This window comes from Cyanistes caeruleus, chromosome 6, assembly GCF_971803275.1.
Source record: "Cyanistes caeruleus chromosome 6, bCyaCae1.hap1.1, whole genome shotgun sequence".
Taxonomy (NCBI): Eukaryota; Metazoa; Chordata; class Aves; order Passeriformes; family Paridae; genus Cyanistes; species Cyanistes caeruleus.
In genome coordinates this window covers 45,333,491-45,356,619 of record NC_141706.1, presented here as the reverse complement: position 1 = coordinate 45,356,619, position 23,129 = coordinate 45,333,491, and the positions used below count along the sequence as shown (strand labels likewise).

The 23,129-nt window shown below is 37.3% G+C and overlaps 2 protein-coding genes across 3 annotated transcripts in view; one reads left to right on the top strand and one right to left on the bottom strand.

The window, feature by feature from the left end:
• MIA2 (MIA SH3 domain ER export factor 2) overlaps positions 1–16,640 on the bottom strand; it is a 36,702-nt gene extending 20,062 nt beyond the window's left edge. For both annotated transcript variants that reach the window (XM_086895201.1, XM_086895202.1), the window contains exons 1-13: positions 16,053–16,640; positions 14,432–14,565; positions 13,065–13,151; positions 11,617–12,751; positions 8,308–8,523; positions 8,019–8,119; positions 5,029–5,160; positions 2,538–2,559; positions 2,335–2,423; positions 1,866–1,937; positions 1,083–1,193; positions 695–766; positions 171–275 (exon numbers count right to left, since the gene is read on the bottom strand). In XM_086895201.1, the coding sequence (XP_086751327.1) occupies positions 171–275; positions 695–766; positions 1,083–1,193; positions 1,866–1,937; positions 2,335–2,423; positions 2,538–2,559; positions 5,029–5,160; positions 8,019–8,119; positions 8,308–8,523; positions 11,617–12,751; positions 13,065–13,151; positions 14,432–14,565; positions 16,053–16,167 (2,391 nt within the window). In that variant the 5' untranslated portion in view covers positions 16,168–16,640. The remainder of the gene's footprint in view (positions 1–170; positions 276–694; positions 767–1,082; positions 1,194–1,865; positions 1,938–2,334; positions 2,424–2,537; positions 2,560–5,028; positions 5,161–8,018; positions 8,120–8,307; positions 8,524–11,616; positions 12,752–13,064; positions 13,152–14,431; positions 14,566–16,052) is intronic.
• Positions 5,699–8,160, top strand: LOC147652643 (uncharacterized). Its single transcript, XM_086893234.1, has 3 exons — positions 5,699–5,706; positions 6,085–6,784; positions 7,939–8,160. The coding sequence occupies exons 1-3, from the start codon at positions 5,699–5,701 to the stop codon at positions 7,957–7,959; spliced, it is 729 nt and encodes a 242-aa protein (XP_086749360.1). The 3' UTR covers positions 7,960–8,160.
• Positions 16,641–23,129: the final 6,489 nt, after the last annotated feature.

The following is a 23,129-nucleotide window of genomic DNA, read 5'->3' as shown; positions in this document are numbered from 1 at the left end:
ACAAAATTACTCCAACATAAAATTATTTTAAAAAACATGTTTTTCTCATTCCATTTACTAAACACACATGAGGTATTAACATACTTGTTGAGGATGAGCTCGTTGGAGAAATCAGTTATTAGTATCATAGGAAAACTCAGTATTTCTAAAGATAACTAGGAAGCACCTACCTGTTTCTCACTTTCCTGGAGATGGCTGTTTTCATCTACTGCATCTTGAACAGATGTCTTGAGTCTCTCAGTATTAATCTGATACACTTTTAGGGTGGACTTGGCCTAAGTGAAATTAAAAAGCCTGTTGTTTAAATGGCATTGGTGAAGATACAGGTGGAGTCATGATGGTTACTACTGGACTTGCCTTAGGTTTTCTGGCTGTGAAATATGCATATTCTCACATTTTCTCTACAATTTCAACAGCTTTTGCTGACTGTAGTTTTGCAATACTATATATCATTGAGGAGTAAGAAAGCAAAGAAAAGACAAGGTAACTACTTCTCAATAAATGCCAATCACTATATGGAATTAAAAGCTGCTCAATCAAGCCACACCAAAGTACTAAGCCTTACAAAGTCTTTTGGTTTACAAAGCATATGATCTCTGCACCCTTAATAGAAATAAAAATTAAAACAGTAACTACATGGGGAATAGAGAAAATGCAAAGATTTGAAAACAGAAACTATAAAGGTTAGACATACCTCATCAATTTGTGACTGGATAGATTTTTCTTCATTCTCTAAAGACTCCACTTTCTCCTGAATTTCAGCCACCTGAAAATTATTTGTTGTCATACAGCTTCTTTCACATATTTGACTGACAATGTCTAGGCAATTAGTAAAATAATTTTTATTTTCAAACTGAGAAAGTTCTACTGCTGAATCAGTAAAAATATGTGTAAAAACATTCTTCTTTTGAATATTTTCCTTTATCATTTTTCTAATGTTACAGGGAAGACAAAATGAAACATATAGTTTTTATTTCAGAACACACAAAGAAAATAGTTTGTCTTCTCTGAAGAGATTTTTTTCTGTGAGAACTTTTTTTTTAAATTAACAGAAACAGAGACAGGATTCTATTTATTCTTACCAAGGTATCGTTTTCCAGCTGCTTAGATTTTTCTTCTTCCAGTTCTTTTTCTAGATTCTCTATTTCTTTGCTGAGTTTCAAGTTTGATTTGTTCAGTTTTTCATGCATGTCCTAAATCAAGGTGGTTTGTGAGTTAATAAAACATTTGATATTAATTACATATGAAGACAACAAGTATATTTTAAATATGACAGCGAAGTATTTTTCACCCAAATACTCTATCCTGCATGAACAAAGCTGTAAGAATTAGCTCTATAGGGTCTGAGGTGCAAAATGAAATAAACCTGCTTGCTTTATTTTACAATAATTTTATAGAGCTCATGAGGTATTTGAGTCACTTAGCCAGAAGTCTTTCATAAATATATTCTAAGTTTGGGGGGTGTAAACAATGTAGTGGTAATTTTTCTTTAAAACTATGCACCTGTAGCCCATAGAAAGCATTTTACTTAGATCAGATGTGAGAAAAAAATGCTTCATGCACTACCCACTCTCCTAGAAATGGGAACAATTTACTTCTAAAAATTAAATACTGTCCAATATGCCATTTGTTCTAGTATCACTCATCCTAAATGCAATTGTTAAAAAAAGGCTTCTCTTAATTTAAATGCTTTGATTTTAAGTCACTTTCAGTAACACAATATAAATAACGGAGTTGGAGTTTGACTTTGACTTTTTTTGCTGTTGTTTTTATTTAGTTTGTTTGGGTATTTTTTAATATGGGCCACATTTTCCTAAAATACTGCCTTATATTGTAGAAATAACAATTTCCATTAATCTTTTTACCTCAAAAAAAGATGCGTCTGTTGATTCTTTCATAGTGTTACCATCCTTCAGAGACAACTGTAAATCTTCAAACTGAAAAGGAATTACTTTATGTCAGAGTATGGGTAAATAATTGATTAAATACTAGCATTAATTTGCAAAACATAGACATAGACACTACCTAAATATTCACAAATTCACCTTGCTGGAAATCAGGAAAGCCTTAACCCTACTAGATCATCCCAGAGATGTAAACCAAAACAAACAAACAAAAAAATTCTGAAGTTGCTTCCAGTGAAATACATTGTATTGAGAGTTTAAAGGCAGAACTTGCTAACGCCTTAATTGCTCTTAAAGGCACTGACAGAAAAAAGCATTTGAAGAATCCCTTTGAAAGCTTTAAAACATCTTACTTCCAGAAAAGTTAGTACTTCACTTGATTGAATCCATTTCTATGACACATCTGAAAGCAATAAATGAGGACCGTTACCTCTTTTTTGCACAGGCTGAGTTTTTGAAGAATTTTGCATTTTTCTTCAACTAGTTCTGTAATTTTATTGGCAAGCTGTTTTTCCCTTCCTAAAAAGTGAAACACAAGCAAATGTTGCATCATCCAAGTAATTAAAGGTGAAAAAAAGAATAAAGCCATACTCCGAAGGAATATAAAAAATGAAGTATCAAAAATAAGCTTACCTACATAAAGTCGACTTCTAACCTGAAAAATAAGAGAATAAATACTGAAAATGTCTGATCAATTACTCTCACACAGTATCTGAAAACTAATCTTTTAAGCTGCAATTCCATGCCAAGTTTAAGCATGGAACTTAAAAAAGGAATATAAATACAGGCTTCTATTAAAAACAAGTAATCATGTCCTCTGCTCTTCCCCCCTGCATGTCTGTTTGCCCTGTCCTTCTCCCACTCTTATCAGACCAAGGAGTGGAAAGGAGATTAGTTTTCACCTGCATCCCTTTAATAACACACATCTGTGTATTTATCACATAACCACAACTGCCTACACAAAGCTCCATAGTGGACACACACAGAAGAGCAGGAAAGAGAAGGGAGGGGGAAGCTCCACACATGAGCTCAGATTTCCTATTGGGAAAGATCTCCCACACATTACAACACACAACAGTTAAAGCTGCAGTAAGGTACTACCTGATGGGCATCCTTCAAGTGCCAAATGAGCAGCTGCCACATGGAGTCTAGTGCCCTACAATCAAAATCTAACACACTACAGGGCAAAATCTGTCACAAATAGCCTGTATGAGAGATGCAGAACTTGGCTGAACCCACAAAACTGTTACAACACAGCATTTCTCTCATGGCTGGGCCTGGGTCATGTGATTAACGTAACAATGGGCCCCTCAGTTCTTCCGTTTCCTCCTCATTTAAAGCCAAGAAGTTCAAATGATGAAAAACAGGTAAGAAAGTTGTCAGTATAATTTTATCCTATCATCCCCAATGGATGTTTAGTTACTCCATTACTTTTTAGTAACCATCAATTCTTCAAGGAGCAGTCAGTCCAGTTCTAAATATGCATGACTGAAAAAGCTGTCAGTAGCTTCTGTAGTATCTCACGGCTTAAGTGACATGTGCAGGAGGAAAACAGTACCAGGTTAGCTACTTGCATGATTTCAGTTCAAATGCCTTTTGTATCACCTGGAGGGATGCCTCTAGAGAACAAAAGGTATGACCAAATTATAGTTACATTAACTTACACAAACACAGATCCCCTTACAGACAAGGTTAGCTGATGTTAAAACCCTAAAAATGCAGGTGCTGATATCTGAAAAACTAAACAGCTATGCAACCAGTCTTAAAACATGAGTACCATTACACCTACTACCAAAATCACATCGTCTGTAGGGGAGTATGTGAAAAATGGGAAGAAATTTAGAATACTGAATTACAGATACTGACCCCATTTCCATAGCAGGGAAACTATAGTAGGCAACTGTTATTACTCAGATCTTTACTTACTCTCAAAAGCAGACAGGCATTACCTCAAAAATATAATCTGATTTGTGCATTACAAGGTTTCAGTACTGCAATTCTCAAAGTCAGCAGATTAGTGCCCACAAAGAACGCACAGTTAAACTGGTTCAGTGTTCCAGTGTCGCAATAAACACAATCCAGGCATCACTGTCCAAACAGTTTTAAAATGCCTCCCTTGACAGGAAACCATGTGGATTGCTTTTGCCTACAATTACCTTAAAAGACCTGAGCTGCTCTGGCTATGGCCAGGCTAGTCACAGATGTATCAATACACCCTGGGAAAGACATCTGTGCCCTGTGAAAATAATTTAAGGGCTGTCTTTGGAAGTCCAGAGGAGAACTTAAAAAGAAAAAAGCAGTCTTACTACAGCAAGTTCCACTGCATTTCCTCTTACAACAGTCACTCACAACATGTCCAAACACTTATTATCTTGACAAAATAGACTTTTCAATTTCTCTTTTAGAGGGATTCCAAATTCAATCACAATAGATTTAAAATTCTGAAGCATTATATATATTGAACAGGAAGGATAACAACTTCAATGCAAACTATTAATGCACTCTACATTTCTGCAAGTAACTTCAGCACTTCCTGTGCTGGCTTTGTCTGGGATAATTTTCTTCACAGTAGCTGGTATGGGGCTATATTTTGGATTTGTGCTGAAAAGCACTGAAAACACATGGATGTTTTAGTTATTGCTGAGCAGTGTTCACACAGAGTCAAGACCTCTTCTGCTTCTCACCCCATCTCACCCACAAGGACGCTGCAGGTTCAGAAAAAGCTGTGAGGGGACACAGTACAGCTGACCTCAACTGACCAGAGGGATAACCCACACCACATTGACATCATGCTCAACACATAAAGCTAAGGGGAAGGAGGAGGAAGCAGGGGGTTGTTTGGAGTGATGGAGTTTGTCTTCTAGAGTAACTGCTACATGTGATGGAGCCCTGCTTTCTTGGAGACAGCTGAACACCTGCCTGTCCATGGGAAGCAGTGAATTCCCTGTTTTATTTTGTTGCATGCACCACTTTTGCTTTCCCTGTTAAACTGCCTTCGCCTCAACCCACGAGTTTTCTAGCTTTTAGTCCTCTGATTCTCTCCCTCATTCCAGCGTGACAGAGGGAGCGAGAGAGTGGTTGTGTGGTGCTTGGTTGCTGTCTGGGGTTAAACCATAACACTTACAGATTGATAACTTCTGTACAGGAACAAGAGAATTGTCAAGGCTCCAACAATGCCAGCACAAATCACTATTTCCCATGGGAAACCATACAGATCAGGGCCTGGTCTCATATCTTCAGGCAGTGAAGCCACAGCCTGAAAAGTTAAGAAAAAAGCTTCAGCTAAAGGAAAAGAGGTTAATATTATCCACAGCAACAGACATTACATGTTGAGATTGTTTACTTCCAAGGCTTGTAAATCTGTTTTTTTTCCAGAACTCTGAAAAAAAATGGTTAACAGAAGCATTTGATCTTTAAATGATAGATTTACCAAGTGAAGGGGAAAAAAAAAAAGTTCCAACAAGATATGAAAATCAACAGATAAAGCTCTGAAACCTTTCCTTTCTGACACTACCAAGTATCACAGAATCATAGAATGATTTGGGTTGAAAGGGATGTAAAAGATCATCTAGTTTCAATCCCTCTGCTATTAGCAAGAACACTTTCCACTGGACCTACTTCCCCAAAGCCCCATCCAGCCTGCCCTTGAACATTTCCAGAGATGGGGCATCTACAGCTTCTCTGGACAACTTGCTCCAGTGCTTCATCACCCCCACAGTAAAGAACTTCATTCTCTTATCTAACCTAAACTTATCCTCTTCGTTTAAAGCCATTCCCCCTTATCCTATCACTACATGCCCTTGTATAAAGTGCCTCTCCAGCCTTTCTGTTGGCCTCTTTAGGTACTGAGAATTTACTGTGGAAAATTCTTCTCTGAGTTGTCCCACACGTTTCACTGCTGGAAGAATCAACAGTAGTAAGTACTTCTTGATTGTCTGGTAGAAAATTTGTTTGGTAAGAAAACCTGTTCAACCAACCTCATACTAAAATAATATACGGAACACACCAGTGATTTAACACATTTTGAACGCTTCGATACACTCACATTTCATTTGTAAACGAATCTATTTGCTCAAAGATACGACATGCTTCATGAAGCTCAAATTCACTGCATGCGATCCGTGCTTAAGAACACGGTACCAGGCAGCTAAGTCTTAATTTCGATCTCCCCCTGCCCGAGCCCCTCAGCAGCAGCGCTGCACAAGACCCCGGCCCTCGCAGGGGCTGCGCCGAGCCCCGCGTCCCTCCGGCACTCACCCAGCGCAGCCCTTCCCCGGCCAGCCCGCAGTAGCGCCGGGCGCTGTCCCGCAGCCCCGGCCACATCCCGGCCGTGCCGGTGCCGGCCCCGGGCCCCCCGCGCCCGCCCGCCGCCATCTTCCCGCGGGCGCCGCGCGCCCCTTCCGGCCCGCCGTCTGACAACCGGCCCGTACCACTGCCCGCGCGGGGGCGCCGGAAGAACCACTGCTCCTCGGGAACAGGGGGGCGCGGTGCAGGTGGCTGCCGCCGGGGCTCGGCTGTCCCCGCCCGTCCAGCGCGGCTCCGGACCTCCGCTGGCACAGCCTTCCCCGGGCGCGGGCACAGCCTTCCCCGGGCGCGGGCACCGCCGGCGGGAGAGACCGGCGGCTCCCCTCGGCGTGCGCCCACCGTCCCGCCCCCGTCCTTCGGCACGGCTGTGGCCCCCAGGAACCCGCTCCTGTTCCTCCCTAAAGTTACGCTCAGAGAAACTCACCTCCCGTGCGGCGCTGGCCGCCTCCATGTGCGCCTGGGAGGCAGCGGCTGGCACGGAAACCAAACTCCCCGGGCACGGCCTGGCTGCCGGCGGGCCGCCCGCCGCGAGTGTCCCGGCCCGGCGGGGCACGGAGGGCCGGGCCCGGCCGCAGGTGGGTCCCGGCTGCGCAGGGCTGGGCGGGCCCGAGCTCTGGCAAGTGCCTGTGCTAAAAATGATCCTGCCGGGCTGCTCATACCAGATGTAAGGGAAGGCGCAATACCACATAGCAAAAGATTCTTCGTTTCATTCAGTACGATTAAGGCTAATTTGGTTTGGTTGGTTTTGTTTTTTAACGTGTGCTAACGACTTTTCACAGCGCAAGGTGAGTGACTTGCCTGCAAAGCACCTGAGGGACCAGGATAGGTGGAAGAGCCTTTTTTAGCTCTATCAAACAGTACAAGAATGAGTTTGGCCGAAGCAGTGAGCTGTCAGTGGGCTGCAGGCGGTCACGACGGATAAAGCCCCTGAGTTTTCGTCTTCTTAAACTACAATTTCTCCATATTCTATATACGTACACTGGAAATCAGGAATAAATTCATGTGGTTCTTAAACTTCAATTACCCAATCTAAACAAAGCTCAACCAAAGCACCGAAGTGAAGTTTACCATATGGCACTTTACCTGCCACTACTCTTTTATTTAGAGGAGACAGTGCAGCAACATCTACCTCTTCTCACGCTGCTCTGGCAGCGTGTTTCTTGTGCAGTTGTGCCCCTTAAGGTTCACCTTCACTCTGCACTACATTTTCATATTTAAGAAACCCCCACAGCAATAATAATCCCATTTTCTATTTTATATATTTGCTTAGAAAAGTATATTTAAGGCAATTATGAACGAGGGGAGGATTTGTCAGTCAAGGCTTTGAAAATACTCTTTAAAAACAAGGTAACTTGTCTGGTTATTTTACTCATCATAACCCAAGTTTTTTAAGTCCAAGCAAATTTAATGAGTACTGTTCTGAGAACTAGAGGGAGGTATTAATTTCATTTTAAAATTAAAAATAAAGAAAAAAACAAACAAAAATTTGAAAACACCACATAGGTGTTTCCTGGATGTTAAAAAAACCCACAAAACAAAACTCCAGATCCTCACATCCTAAGCTCTTCAGATTCTGCACTGCAAAGAGGCAGATGATGAGCAGCTGACCTAAAAATTTTCTTGTGTTCTGTCTCATTTGGCATCAGATAACCCGGAATGCTGGGAACTGCAGAGGGTTTATTTAAAAGGATTTTCTCCCTCTCTCTCTTTTTTTTTTTTTTTTTCCTAGGAGTTTCATTGCAGAACATAACTTGTAGCTGGATTAAATTTGCATTAATGTCAATGTTATATCACAGAAAGAATTCTTACCGATTTGATGATAATCTTCACTGCTGACGATGCAGATTTTATTGTTTCTCTGATCTCAAGACCATTCAAGCACAGAAGTATCTGATATATCCAGCCTCCTTCTGGTTTGATCATAAGGAATAAAACAAGAGGTTTTACATTACTATTGTCAATTTCAATACATTACAATATGTCAGCTTCATATAATTCATATAATTCCAGCTGGTTTTGTTGTTTTTTGTTTTGCTTTTTTTTTTTTTTTTAAGATTACATATTTATTTTCCTTAAAATTAAGAAACTTAGCACTTACCATTACTTGGAACATAGTTCTGGATGGCATCAGAGAAAGAATTTTTGACATCAACTTCTGAGTCAGTTCCTGAACTGTCCATTTTTGTTTCAGAATTTACTGAAGCAATGGCTGTTGCTTTTGAATCTTGGTCACTGTTATGTTCACTGTTTACAGCTACATACATTTCATGCTCCTTCTCTGGTGTTTCTTCTAGTAGCTTTCTTCTGCCTACTCCTGCACATAATTGTGAGGGGAAATAATGGTTATTTTTGGAGGATTCAACTTACTCCTATAAGATATTAACCTCTACAGAGATTTTATTTTTTTTAATTTTTATTTTCCTCAAAGCTCAACACTAGAGTATAAAATTAGAGTAAATGTGCTACAGATTTATGATTTAAAAAACAATATACAAATAATGATCTCAGAATTTGAAGGACCGAGCTTTAAGCAAAACTTACATTGTAGTATAATAATTAAAAATCAGTGTTCAGGAAAAAATATGTTTTGTTTTGATAGTTGGTTTGTAGATTCCCTGGTCAGGATTAGTACATCTCTTTCTTACATCCAAATACAAGTGAGGTAATCTTTAGAGGGAGAACAGTTAAAAATGCCATTTAGGGTTAAAGATTAACAAATTCCCACAAGATATCAAGCTTCCTTGCAAAATACAAGAAACCACAGGCATGTTCATGCAGAAGTATGGCTGAAGGCACCTGGCTGCCTCAGTTTTAGGGACTTGGAGTCATTGCTTGAAGCCAATGAAATACTTGCAAAATGCTTGCAAAAGAACCTGCACAGAGCTTACCCACAAAGAAAAAAAAGTTACAAATTATTTCATTTAATCATATGCTTCAAGACAGTGCTGGCCAAAGATACATATCAGAAGTAGTCCAGTAGTTCAAGAGGAGTAATTTGCTCTTAAAGCTGTTACCATTATATTAACTCAACTTGTATTATCAGATCCTTGAAATATCATAAATAAGTCATTAACTGGTATGAGTTAGACTCACTGCCTCCTCATTTTAAATCACCAGAAGGAGACGGTGTTGTATCTGTTGTGGGGTTTATTTCTGCAAACAAAGGATATTTTGTTCTTGCTAAATCTCTGTTAGTGAAACATTGCTCTAGTAACTTTAGCTGCAGTTTGGGCAGCACACTTAATTGTTATAGCAGACAAAAGCTCTGGCAGCTCTAGAAGAACATTCCTTTTTCCTGTATATTTTCCCTGCTCAGTGTCCAAATTGTGCCCCTTTTGTGCAGATACAATGACCTGTTCCCTCCACATAGCATTATCTTTAGTTGAGTAAGCTGTGATTTCACGGTGAATCTTTCAAATTGCTGATGCTGCTGCAGCAGTTTGCTTCCATCACAGAGATACTCTAAGGGTTGCTTAACAACTTGTTTTAATTGAAATGAAGTTGTTGAAATGTAATGAATGGGTTTGGTAAATCTGTTTACCATACAATATTTTCCTGGTTTTGGTTTTTTCTGCACCTTTGCTATATTTAATACTATCTTACATTGTTCAGATTCCTTTCACGTTCGTCTCATTCTTCTGTGCAGTATTCAAGTGTACTAGTCCTAATGTCACTTCTATTTTCATGTGGGTTTTTTCACTAAACATATGTTTAGGCTTGTTTTGACAGAATTAATCTGACAGAATTAATTGTTAGTTTTACTGAATATATTTGCAAAGAACCCTGATGGTCTGGTAAAAATACTGCTGAAATCTTTTTTTGTTAGAATATAATTGCTATTATTTGTATTTCTGGATTTTGACTCTTATTTTCAGAATCTTTATTTTTTTCTTCTCCTAACTAATTTTAGTAGCAGCAATTTTTTGTTCAGCATTATTCATCCTTTCAGTTACAATGGTATCTTCTTTTTCAACATCTACTCTATCAGCCATGTTTATGAGCAATCAGGTTGCCAATTCTTCTGTTTTAGAGAGCTGCAAGGGTAAAATTTTATACTTGGTCAGAATCATATCACATGACTGTTGCTTTTATTCTTAATAGATTTTCTTTATAAATACTTTTTTGGACAGTAATTCAGCTGAACACTGGTATTATTTTGTATTTTGAAGTAGTATGTCTTTCAAAACTCAGTTTAATTTTCTATGCTTTTGTATCTTGCACTGTCATGGTAGTTTGAATTGATAGGCCTAAATCTGAGGATGCAGATTAATATTTGGTTTTACTATATCACAGATGATTTTTATATTTCTTTCTGAGATCTAGATTAAGACTGTCCACTCTCTGGTACCAGAAACTGATGCTGGGAACATGAATCTTCTTGTTTTAGTACTCTTCCACCTTCCTGGTGATGTTGCACATTTATAGGAATTTTTTCAGTTTATTGCTTCTCTTTGACAAGCTATAAGCAAAAGCATCAAGAGTTGTCCAATCTTCTACTCATTTGGTAGATTTTGTTGCAGTGTTTTCTCTGCTTCCCTGTTTGTTACTTTGCACTGCCAGCTGACGAGGAAAGATCATTCTCTTTGGAGGCATTTGCATTACTGTTACGTGATACACTATGTTTAACCTTGTGACTTGAAGTGCCTTCAGTTTCTTTTCCCTGTGGTATTTTATCAAGGTTTACCAAGGGCTTTCTTTTTAATGGAAGCTTAGTTCTTCTCAGCTAGCAGTTTTTACCTTCCATTCTGAAACTCCATATTCTTCCAAATGGTCAGTTTCTTTGGAAGTTTTGGTACCTGTTAAACTGAGTCCACTCAATGAGAGGTGAGGAAAGAAAGGTTTGTCTGGAGTCAGTTCTTGGGACTCCCCAGATTTCTGATGATGTTCATCATTAAAAATGTCCTGACTGAAATATTTGATGTTGTTTTCATAAAAACTCTGTGAGACACTTTTATTCTCTGATTTGTGAGTTTAATCTTTTGTAGTACTATCCATTTAGAAATGGCTTTTGGATGCTTAATTTTTTTTCTGCACCATAACCTTTGAATAGTTTGTCTTTCTTGGGTGTTTCCAGACTAAGACTCAGTTCCACTGTCACTTGAGGTCTTCTTGATGCCCAGATGATTATTTGCAGTTCCTGGTAGTTCCTCATAAGGTTGCATTTGTCCTTCTTTGGTTGTTGAACTGGGAAACTTTACTATGTCTGCAGAATGACTAAAAGAGAAGCAATGGCTTTATTCTTCAGATATTTCAGGCTTTTCTCCTGTATTTTTTATGTCTGAGGAATCACAATTCAGAAGGGGTCATGAGAAAAAGAAATTTGATGCAATTGATTTATGTTCCTGTTGATTATCATGTTTGTCCATATTATAATTAAAAAAGCTATTATAGACATTTGTATACCAACCTGATTGGCCATGTCTGTGTTCTGACTCCTGATTTTTCTTTTCAGCTTCAGTGTTTCTCAGCAGTTGGCTTTCTGATACCAAGTCTTCTTCTGAGCTGTAAGGTTCAATTGGCTTCTCTTTGTCACATGTTAGTATATCAAAAGAAGATTCTGTTCTACTTGAGGTGTTTTTGGTGTCATTATGAGCATGTGCACTTGCTGGTATCTCCCCAGGATTTGCCCTGTTACTGTCTGAATCTGTTATTTCTTGTGCATCATTCTCATCTTCCTCATCTGTCAGTGCATTAACTGTTTCCTCTGATTCTTTGTCCATGTGTAATCCTTTCTGGTCTAAAGTCTGCTCTTCATCATTCTTATTTGCTTGATCCATTGTTTCTTTGCTTCTCTGGTCCTCTGTAGAAGTTGTAACTTCCTCAGCATGGCCAAAATTAAGAACATCACTTAAACCCAAATTAAACCAATTTGATTCAGATTCTTGGCTTCCACTCGTTTCTTCTGACAATGCCTCAGTGACTGTTGCTCCCTGTTCAGTACTAGAATGCTCAGGCACACCAGAGACATCATAGTTTTGTGGATCATTTTTTTCTAATGCCAAATGAACATCATTTTCTTCACCAAAATACAGGAAGTTTGTCAGTCCACCTTGAAACCAGCCAGATGCAGGGGGTTCTTGTTCCTCTTTATCCTTTGGCTCCTGTAAATCATTTTCAGCTGCTACCTCTGTTTTTCTGTCTTGGTATTTATTAGTTTCTGAAGATTCAGTAACAACTTTTAAGGGCTCTTCATCCTTTTCACTTTCTGTGGTGAACCATCCTGAAATCCAACTAGACTGAGTTTGAACAGGTTCTGCTGGGAGACTGTTTTGCATTTGTGGCTCTTGAGTATCATCTTTTCTAACCAACTTTTTGTTTACAGGTTCCTGAATGTGAGATTCCTCTGAGTCATTTTCAGAAACTGATTCAGTTCTTTCTTCATTTTGTATGGGGTCTCTTAAATATTTTAAGAGTTCATTTTCACGGAGCTTTGATTCTGCATCAGACAATGAATGTTCACTTTCTTTGTTGTGATCATATAATGCATTATCTTCATTTTCAACAGTGTACTTATCTTCATGAAGACAAAGGAAATCAGTTTCCTAAAAAAATAATATTAACTTTTAAAATGTTCTAATGTGTAATTTTCTATATCACCATTTAGCACAGCAAAATATATTGTCATTCTTTCTGTTATAACTTTATACAAAGAACTGTAATTATATTATTTCTAAAGGTTCTCTATCTTTTATTATACAGAAATTAGAGAACAATAAACATGCAAATGGAACAATTATAAAAAGGTATTTTGAATAATCTGAAATAAAATATCCATCAACAGCTGAATTTCTAACTGGATATTAGATTTTCAATTGTTGTAAATGACATTGGAAAAATCTGGTAATGTTGGTTTACCTTAGTAAGCACTTCAACTTCTTCTTCAATTAAAACTTCCTCAACCTTCACAGCATCTCTTGGGAAATATCCAAAATCCTTTCCTTTCTGTAAAAGATATAAAACTAATAAGAGCATTTAAACTCCAGTGATATATATATATATATTAGGTACTTGCATATGTGCTGGAAAAGTATGGATAAACAAGTTTATAGAGCAGCTCTCTGTCTCCTTAATTCTGTTTTGTCAAAAGGTTGGTTTATTTTTCCTTCACAGAAGTGTTCCCCTTGCTGTTTCAGAAAGCAAGGGAAAGTATATTACTCTATACTAGTATATTCTGTATTATTTTTATGGACATGAGTTTGTGTAGTACCAAAGCAGTAGCCTTAAAAGTGCTTCAGCTGAAGACAGTGCTGTGTGTATTAATGGTTGCAAGCAGCTCCTACTAAAATTGGCTGTAAATTTCCCATTGTCTCAAACGGGAAAAATATCATGCCTTAATAACCAATGACCATATTAAGTTACAAGAAAAGTAGGCTGTGAAATTCAGATATGAGACTAACTGCAGCTCAAGAGAAAATTACAGTGAAGATGGAAACACTACAGAAAATAAGTTAGTGGTAGAGCCCAGAAGAATCAAGTCCCTCTGTCCAAAAAACCACTGTTGTCTTTACATCAAACCATTACAGGTAGCCTTTAATGGAAGGATCCATCTTAGAAAGCAAGGAATAGTTAGGTACCTGGAAAGATACTCTTGGATGAAAAAAAAAAGGAAGACAGAATTTCATTGTTAAACTATAAATGGGACAGACTATTTACAGAAAAAAAATAAACACCCCAAAACTGTACTAATGTCTTGTTGTTTTGAAGCACTCACAGAGTTTTACTAGCAGTAAAACTTGATTTGGATCAATACATCCGTTCCTTCTTAAATGACTCTTCTAACTTTGTTGACACTTGTTCTGAGTCATTAAGTATGCATGATAACTTCTTTGGGAGCTTTCCTTAGCACTGAATTGTGATGTCAGGTCCCAATACTGAATGTCTTATCCACAGACCTGTAGGTAGGAGCCTGACCTGGTAGATATGAGTGTTTTCAAGGGAACCAGATTAAATCATTACAGCCAAATGGTAAGATGAAGGGAACAGAAAACTTGTATTCTGATCCTGACTTTGTTTCTCTATGAGTGATCTTTGCCAAGATTTGATTTTCTCTTTCTACATAAAGATAGTAACAGTGACCCATCTCCCAAATACTGTATTGATCCATGACTGGTTCATATTCCAAAAGAGATAGAAGACCCTTAGAAACAAGTAGACTGTGTTTGTTACGCTATTACTGTATCTAAAATATTTATGAGGAAAGTCTTTTGGATTGAAGTACTTACACTTCCTGTCCACAAGTTTTCATTTTCCCTGGAAAGTTTGGAGTACACAATGATCTCCTCCCCTGTTTTGAAGTTAAGATACCGGCAATCAGGCCCTAAGTAGTCGGTAGTGGCTTGAACTCGGCTCATTGCCTCTGGAATAACATGTGGAAAGAAATAAACAAATACAGCATCCATTTTGTCTGAAGTCAGGTTACTGAAGAAATCTGACATATATCAAATACTGATGAATGGCAGTAGCAAACATTTCAATGTATGTGCTTTGTTAAGATACTAATCCATTTATATCATCAAATGGAAATCAACTTAAAAACGCAGCCCTGTCTTGTTTTCTTTCCTATGTATTGCAGACATCAAGGGAAAAAGTTCTTGTCATATATGGGAATTTTCCAGTGCTTGTTTAGCCAAGGTTTCAATGCTTAAATTGAAAGGATGTATGCAGGATTAGCAAATTCAATTACTAAAGTAGATCTAAACAGCTAAAAAGTATTTCCATGGGATATTTATAATTTTATATTTTAGAAATTCTAACTTAAATCTAGTTATTATTTCAGGGATTTTGTCCTCTATTTTGAATACATTTATCTTATGATGAAAATAAAGAAATTTTAGGAATATAAACCTTAAACACATTGTTAAAATTAAAATTTCCAATTCAGTTTGAATTATTTGAAGTTTTCTTTGTCTCCACCCCTGCCTCCCCACAGAAACCACTACTGATGTGCTCTAATAAGTTCAGAGCCCGTTTCTCATGCTGTTCCACAAAGACAGACATCTATGAACATCCAGAACCTACTGAAGTTGGTATGGCTACACAAGAAAATAGAAATCCATCATCAGAGGAAATCTAAGGTCTCTTCCACTTCAGGGGAAGTGAAAGATTGAAAATACATTGAAAATACATTGAAAATACAACACTTAAGTCTGCCAAAGTAATGGAAACAGCTTAGAAACAGTTTCAACTATGATTATGACAGGTTTCACAATGGTAATCGGTGGATAATAAACAGGACATTATTTGCCCACTTGTGATTCAGTGCCTCTGCCTCCTGCAGAGTTATTTACTCTTTGAGAACCACATAACTAGTTACAGCACTTACTTCGTGTTAAAGAAGAAAAAATAAGAGGAAATATTAACAGAGTGTTTTGTAAGAAGGACTACAAAAGAAATCCCAGTTTGCTTACAGTAGAAAAAAACCCCAAGAGTTCTGCAGAATAGTCTATGAATATACTATAAACACATGATAAAAGGTCTTCCTTTCAGTTTAAAACCTACGATTTTAATTGTATTTATATTTGGTTTATTTTATTTTGTACCTGTAAAGAATTAGTTAAAAACACTTTAAAGCTGCTCATTTTGGGGACACCTGAGGAAATCTAGCTATTCAAAAGTATTTTTACTGAACTTTGGTCGGTATAACCTTACACAACAACCCAGCAAGTCTTTTTTTTTCTCTTTTTGTTTTAGAAGTTTGAGCCTATTGCTCTTAAACTTAGTATATTAGTAACAAACATTTGCTATGGCTACTCATTTTCAATCTATTTCATTGCTAATTTTGACATTATGATTCCTAATAGCTGCATATATACCACAGACTCTCTGAAAAGAATTTTTACTTACTCTCACATTCCAGATCACCACACTTCTTCCATTCTGAAAGTATCTTTGTACTCTGAACACTTGCTGAAAATGAAATTACTAACAACAGAATTCTCTGGTCTAAGATCCTTGACATTTTAGATTAAATCCAGATTGCACTGAAACTGTGGAAACTGCATTGATGTGCAGTTAGCAAGAATATTTTACATTTTTCTTAGCCTAACAAAACATTGCAAGTAAACTTTCAATCCTATTTTCCTTCTCTGATCTGCTTAAAGAGAAGTACACTCTGCTAACCTGCTAACAATCTGCAGAGTCAGGTGTCCTGATTATACACATGCATTAATAATTAACTACGTTCTGATAGCTAGCTGATGTTTTGAATACAAAGAAAGTAGTTCTGGTCAAATAAAAATTTAGCCTCTATCAGATAGATTCTTCTGTACAGAGTTTGTAGAAGATTGTGCCTGGGGAAATTCAATAGCAGTTGTATTAGGATTATTTCTGGATTATGAATGCATTTTTAATGTACCTCATTAATGTGATTTTAAGACGGTGTAGTGTGATGACCAAGAAGCCTGGCAAGGGTTAAGACAGCCTACTATGTACAGCCTACACCACATGCCTTCTGTATTATCTTTGCAGATGAAGTTCTGCGTAGCTGACGTCAAGAAATGATGAGTGGGCTGAAGGAGGAGGCCCTGTGGAGATAGGATGGTCCTATCTGTTTTGTTTTGGCTCTGAAGAACTGAACAGAACAGAACAAGTCATGAAGGACACCATGCCAAAAAAGTAACTTTTGCCTGACTAAGGGTTTAAATATTTAAATATTAAAGTATACACCCTGAGTATGCTAATAAGATTATTGAAGTACATGCTACCACATGCATGACTATGTTATTCAATCCTCCACCTTGATTATGCTACATGTAAAGAAGGAGGAGGAGAATAAGATGGGGCTTTATGTACACCAGATAGAAATTTCATGTACTTAGCCAGAGACCCAAAAAGATCTTGGAGTCAGTTGGTGGGTTATTGTCCTCCCTTCACAAGTAGGAATGCCTGCTTGGTAAGCTTCTGCGTAGGATTATTGTTATTACCCAGGCTAACACAATATTATTGTTACTGTTAGAGCTCTGTAACATTTAGTGCTGTTTATCAACAGCAATTCCAAGTCTGTGTTTCTGTTGTTTCAATAAACCAAACTATGTGTGCTATGTGTGAACCTGGGACAGTGAAGGTTCTTACTGAGAACAGCTTGACCTGTAGTTTTGGTAAATTGCACTATTTGTGAATCTGTGCTTGTGAAAGTTCTTACTGAACACAACCTATAGTGCCAAATTGATTATAATCATAAATCAAGCCCAGCTACACTCAGATCCTCTGATGTCTAAGGACCAGCTGGAATGCAGGGGGTGTTATTTTCTGTCAATCTCTATGCCCTTACTATGATACATGAACTATCAATTTTATGCTTATATTGATTTGCATTAGTGCTAGCCTAGCTACTGATAGTGTTCTAGCTTTTTGTTTGTTTGTTTGTTTCTGTAATAAACTATTTTTCTTCTGTGCAGTGATATGTTTTAGATAATTTATAGCTGGTCATTAGGAACTTTGAACAAAAATGTTTTCCACATATTCTTTTGGAGCTTTGTCATGCACTAGGTCTACGTACAAGCTATCCTTTAGAATGGAGAATATCTACTTGGCTCCAAAGTCTTAAATGTGCCTGGCAGGCTTGTAAGACAACTAGAAAATCCATATGCTATCTCTGCATCATATATCACAGAGCAATATAGAAAAGCTAATAAATTATATGCCCTGCTTTTTAAAGAATACCCTGTTTCTTAGCAACCTATTATCCAATATGTAGTTATAAATAATTTTTTCTCAAATGCGTTATGCTTTAAATTAGTAATTATGCAGGGAGATGTACAATAGTTATACAGGCATGAAGTTTTGCTATAAATGAAAATCTGCAGAGAATCAGAATACCAGGTTGGCAGGGGGCCTTAAGGTTTATCTGGTCCAACATTTCTTGGTAAAAGCATGGTCTAAATAAGACGGTGCACATGAATCTTGGAAGTGTCAAAACATTTGAGCATCCACCACTTTATGGGGAGATTGTTCCAATGGCCAATTGCTCCCACTGTGAAATATTATCCTCTTCTGTCTAATCAGAATCTCCCCTGAATTTTGTACTCATTGTCTTTTACATGTGACTACTTGTAAAAAAGTCTCTATTTTCTTTGCATCAGAAGCAGGCTTTTGTTCCAAGGTTTCATATCATTGTCCCAGATTGTCACACTTGTGTGACCTAAACACAATATATCTTATTAAACTATGAAAAAAAAGCTTCACTTTTCCTTTCCCACTGTCACGCATGAGGGAGCCTCTTCTCCCTGCCTTCTTGATAGCAGCCCAAGATCTACATTCCTTCCCAACCTGATCTTTGCAGTCACATGGTTCCTAGTAAGCCTGCCCCTCCTTCAGTCCTGAGTTTGATCATGCAAAGGTCACTGTATTCTCTTTCCACAAACCTAAGCTGTATCCTACTTGCAGCAAAGTTTCCTCTTCTGCTCCACAACTCAAACCTGACAGACACTGATGCTTAGCCTGATCTACAGAGCCAGCAAAAAAGGGCACAAAGTGAGCCAGGGTCACCTTAACCAGCAGTGGCCTGCAACCAAAAACTTCACAGAGATGATATGTCCCCCACTTGCAATCTAACACTTTGGCCCCATCCTTTGCCACATGACCTGATAAATCAGGCAGCCTGTGCTATGACCTGTTACACCAGCTGTCTCTGCTGTTAGGTAATCCACCTAGCTAATCACCAAAGGAATACACTGCAGATCAGCACCCCTTTCACTCCGGAATAACTTCTAATGCTGCCTCATTTTTTTTCACTCCCAAGTCTCTACAAACAGATTGGTGAGAAGGAATATACAAGTAATGGATATTGGAAGGACTCTCTATATACTATTTGTTGTACAAATTAAAAAAAAAAAAAAAAAAAAAGAAAAAAAAAGGAAAAAGAAAAAAGGGACATTTTTATCCTACTGGTTAGAAGTCTTGCATAGTGTTGCACACCAACCATAGAACATGGGACAGAATTCAAAAATGCACCTAGAAAGGTTAACAGTCCCTTTTTCAGCCTGGCAACATGGAGCCCATTCATCTAAAAATGGAAAAGTGAGGTATTCTGACATCTAAATTTATGTACTTGAATAGGTTTATGGGGGAGAACAATCAGACACACATCTTGAGATCTGTACAATATTACTGTTTGTATTTGAGAAAATAGCTCTGAAAATGGCACTGACTTCATATAAAAGTTTCATATAGAAAGTTTCATATCAGTTTCATATAGATACCAAACTTAGTCCGAGTCTTTACATGGAGGTAACATCTCAGCTACTCAGTTAAAACTGCATTTGAAATTTTCAAGTTATTCTGGGCACTGCTCATTGTGTTAGTCTCTACAAGCATTCTTCAAGGCTTAAATGCTGATAAACAGTGTTCTGATCTCTCCTATTTGTTCCTCTAGTAACTTCAATAATAAATCATATTTAAACCAAATATTCTTTTTCTTTTGTTGCAAGTCCTATACGTAGCATAGGCTATCGAGCATGACTTCTAATCACCTTTGAACTGAAGTCAAAGATTAATGGAGTTTATTATAGCTAGATTCCAAAGGACAAAGTTGAAAGCTTTATAGCAGATAGAGTGAGACTTCAGTTAATTTGTGTTCTACAGAATTGAAGTAATGAATGTAAGTACTATTGCAAATGCAAAGACATAACAACAGTAATGAAAAATATCTATTTCCAATAACTTTCATTAGAATAGAACTATTTTTATTTGCAATGACACCTTAGTAACTGTAATTACTGAAGCAGAAAGGCAGATATCTCTTAAACCATACTGGAATTTAAAGAAGGATCAGAATTAATGGAGTAATTGAAACAATCTGAGTAGTATGGCACACTGGATGGCTCTTTTAAGACATGGCTTTGTAGAAGTGAAGATATTGCATTTCCTAAATTATTCACTGTCTGCACTGATAATAAAGATCAAAGCATATCAGAAGTTGGTAAAAATTCTCCTAGTATCTATTTTATAATAAGAAAAGAATATACTGCTTTGACTATACTGTTTTGATGGCACCAAAGGGCTCCACACAGAATGTACAGTTTCATGGTGTAGAATATTGCACAATATGCGGAATAATATAGTCCATGGCTAAAACACTTTTAACAATATAGTTCTCTTAACTTTGGATGTTGGAATGAAAATACAAATTGACTTTTACATTTAGTCAAATGTCATGCTAGGAAAATTTTGTTTCTTTTAAGAAAGAAGTCAAAGGAAGGAAAGTAACACTAATTCACTCTTCCAGTTAGACAAGTGTAAGCAGGTAACAGTCATTCACCACCCAGACCTAAACCAACTTTTTCAAGCACGATAACAAGTAGCAAGAAAAAAACACTATTGCTTCTCTATTCCAAGAACAGTTACAAACATGACAACTGATAGTGCATTTCAAAAAAATCACAAGGTTGTGACTTTTGTTACTTTGAATCTTGAGAACACATTTCCAAGCTTTGAACACCCCACATTTAGCTGTATAATAGAATGATCTCACCTAATAAAACCTGCCTGCACCAGGAGAAAAAAAACCCTGACTGCATATCCTCAGTAACACAGATCTCTGTATGTTACTAATGCACCACTGCTGCAGCATTTGATCCTATCATAAATACATGTAATCTCAGAGAAACTCTTCTTTGACCAGGCAAAATTGTTTTGAAGTTCTTGGACGTACATGAAATTAATATGTTTACCCTGTTGTACCACAGTAATTGCTATGAAATGACCAGCTTAACCTGAATCTTATAAAAGGGGTCTAATCACAAGACAATTACTTTCCTTAGAAATCAAAAATATTCCAGAAATCTATTTGTAAATTTACTGGTTTTGAAATTAATTTTGTTGGAGGAGGGTTGTTCAGTTCTCTAATACCTACTGTCTACAGAAAAATTATGTTCAGGTTTTATTTGAATAAAATATAAAGAAGCTGTTCCAAGCACAAAGACATCACCCTAAAGAATAGGAATGTGAAAAGGGGTATGCCTTTTATCTGAAGTCATGTTTCAGCTTATACTCAATGAATAATCTGTGTAACATCTGCTCTGACAAGAACTCCAAGTGGAGCATTGTGGAAAAAACACATTGTTGGAGAACTCCAGGTTATATCTGTATATCAGGACTCAAGGAAAAAACAGCAACTAAGGGTATAGAGTCAGGCATAGTATAAAGGTTCTAAAACAACCGATCCACCAACTGCCTTCTTAAATTATACTTAAAGCTAGAAAGAACCATGTTATGAAAACACTTCAAAAGATTGGCATGGAGCATACATGGTATATTCCCATCTCACATAAAGCATCTCTACTTCATTCTTAGAAAAGGGGAAAAACAATTGTTCCTCTGTCCACTTTGAGTGAAAAGAGAACAAGGCATTTTTCCTCAGATTTCCACTCATTGTGGGAAAGGTATAAGAAAATATTTCAATCATTTCCTACCCCTATGCTATCTGCACTAAATGCTCAGAAAATACAAACTCTTCCATCAAACTTAGTTTTAGAAGTTGTCAGCTATTTTCATGGCCTCATTTCTATCCACAGCTCTGACATTGTTTCAGGGTAAGAGGAGGGGACCTTGAAGGAAAATGTAACAATTACTAGAAACACTACTGCTTTATGATGCTAATAGTACATTACCATCTTACACTGTTTCTGTAGTGGAATATTGATTGGAATAATTAGCTTTTAGAAAACTTTAAAGTTATCACATACAGATGTATGTGCTATATATGTGTATGTGGTATATACTGTTCACGTTACACTGAGCTGCTTAGATCTAGGAAAGCTAACAATTAACGGCTTAAAAATGGTAGTAAGTTTCTTCTAATAAATATTATACTATCAATTACATCACCAGCTTTCTACAAAGCAACAAAGCTCCTGTATTTTCATGGTCAAAAATACATTGCTGCTGGGAATATAACTTGAAACACTGTAATCAATCCAGTCCTTAGCGCAGCAACCATTGAAAACAACAGCATTGTTTTCATGAACCCTGTCAACATGTTGCTCTGAAAATGGTCAGAAGATTTGCACACTGACTCCGGTACCAGACATTTAAACTTGTGTAGTAAATGCACTACAGCAGTGAATCACACGAACTCAAATAAGACACATTAAAATTATTCAATGTTACAAAAAAGGTGTAATTAATTGGAAAAACTAAAATGGCTTCCAAAGGCAATTTGAAACCTGAAATTAATCAAAACATGTAGACCAGTAACATTTACTCACTTATTCAGTATTAAGTTTTTTGTGGTAGAACATTGTTTAACGTCTTCAATATGGAATTTGAACTTTTGTTTGTCCTTCAAAAAAGATGGCACATTAAACCACAACATTCCCTGAAGGGAAGGAAACATTGTTGGGAACTACCAACAAGAATAAAAATTACTGTGTTGTAGGGAGGCAGAGGGAGAGACAGGATATCAAAGTAGCAAATGGACTGAAGAATCTGAACTCCTTGAGAAAGGGGAAGCCTGTGTTTTCCCACTGCCTATTTGTGCTGCACTCCATCCCTTACAAGGCACATTTCTTGAAGTCATGGCATTCAGCATTTCAGAACACATAAATCTGTCACTACTCTTGAGATCAGATGAAAACTGACACACTCCAAGCTAGAACTTGGCAACTACCTTCTAGAAAAATGGGGTGTATATGGAATTTTGTACACAAAACCAAGCGTATGTGTCCTTCCATACTGAAATCTTTCTAGGATTTCCTGGTCTGTGATTTGGCCTAATCAGATAACACAATTCTCTTCCTGCCAAGAGAGCATGGATTATAGCACTGCAGTTTCATACTCATTTAATAGACAATTAAAGCCCTTAAGAATGATTTTGGATACAGAGCTTGTAAGGTACAGGCATCTGCAATTACGATTCATACTTTAAATGTAGAAAGTAATACACCTGTTAATAGAAAGGATCATAGGCATCAAGAGAGTAAG

Excerpts from the sequence above, each read along its gene's own strand:
- LOC147652643 (XM_086893234.1), top strand. Across the intron at positions 6,785-7,938 it reads AGGGCCGGGCCCGGCCGCAG|GAGTTTCATTGCAGAACATA; the intron begins GTGGGTCCCGGC and ends TTTTTTTCCTAG.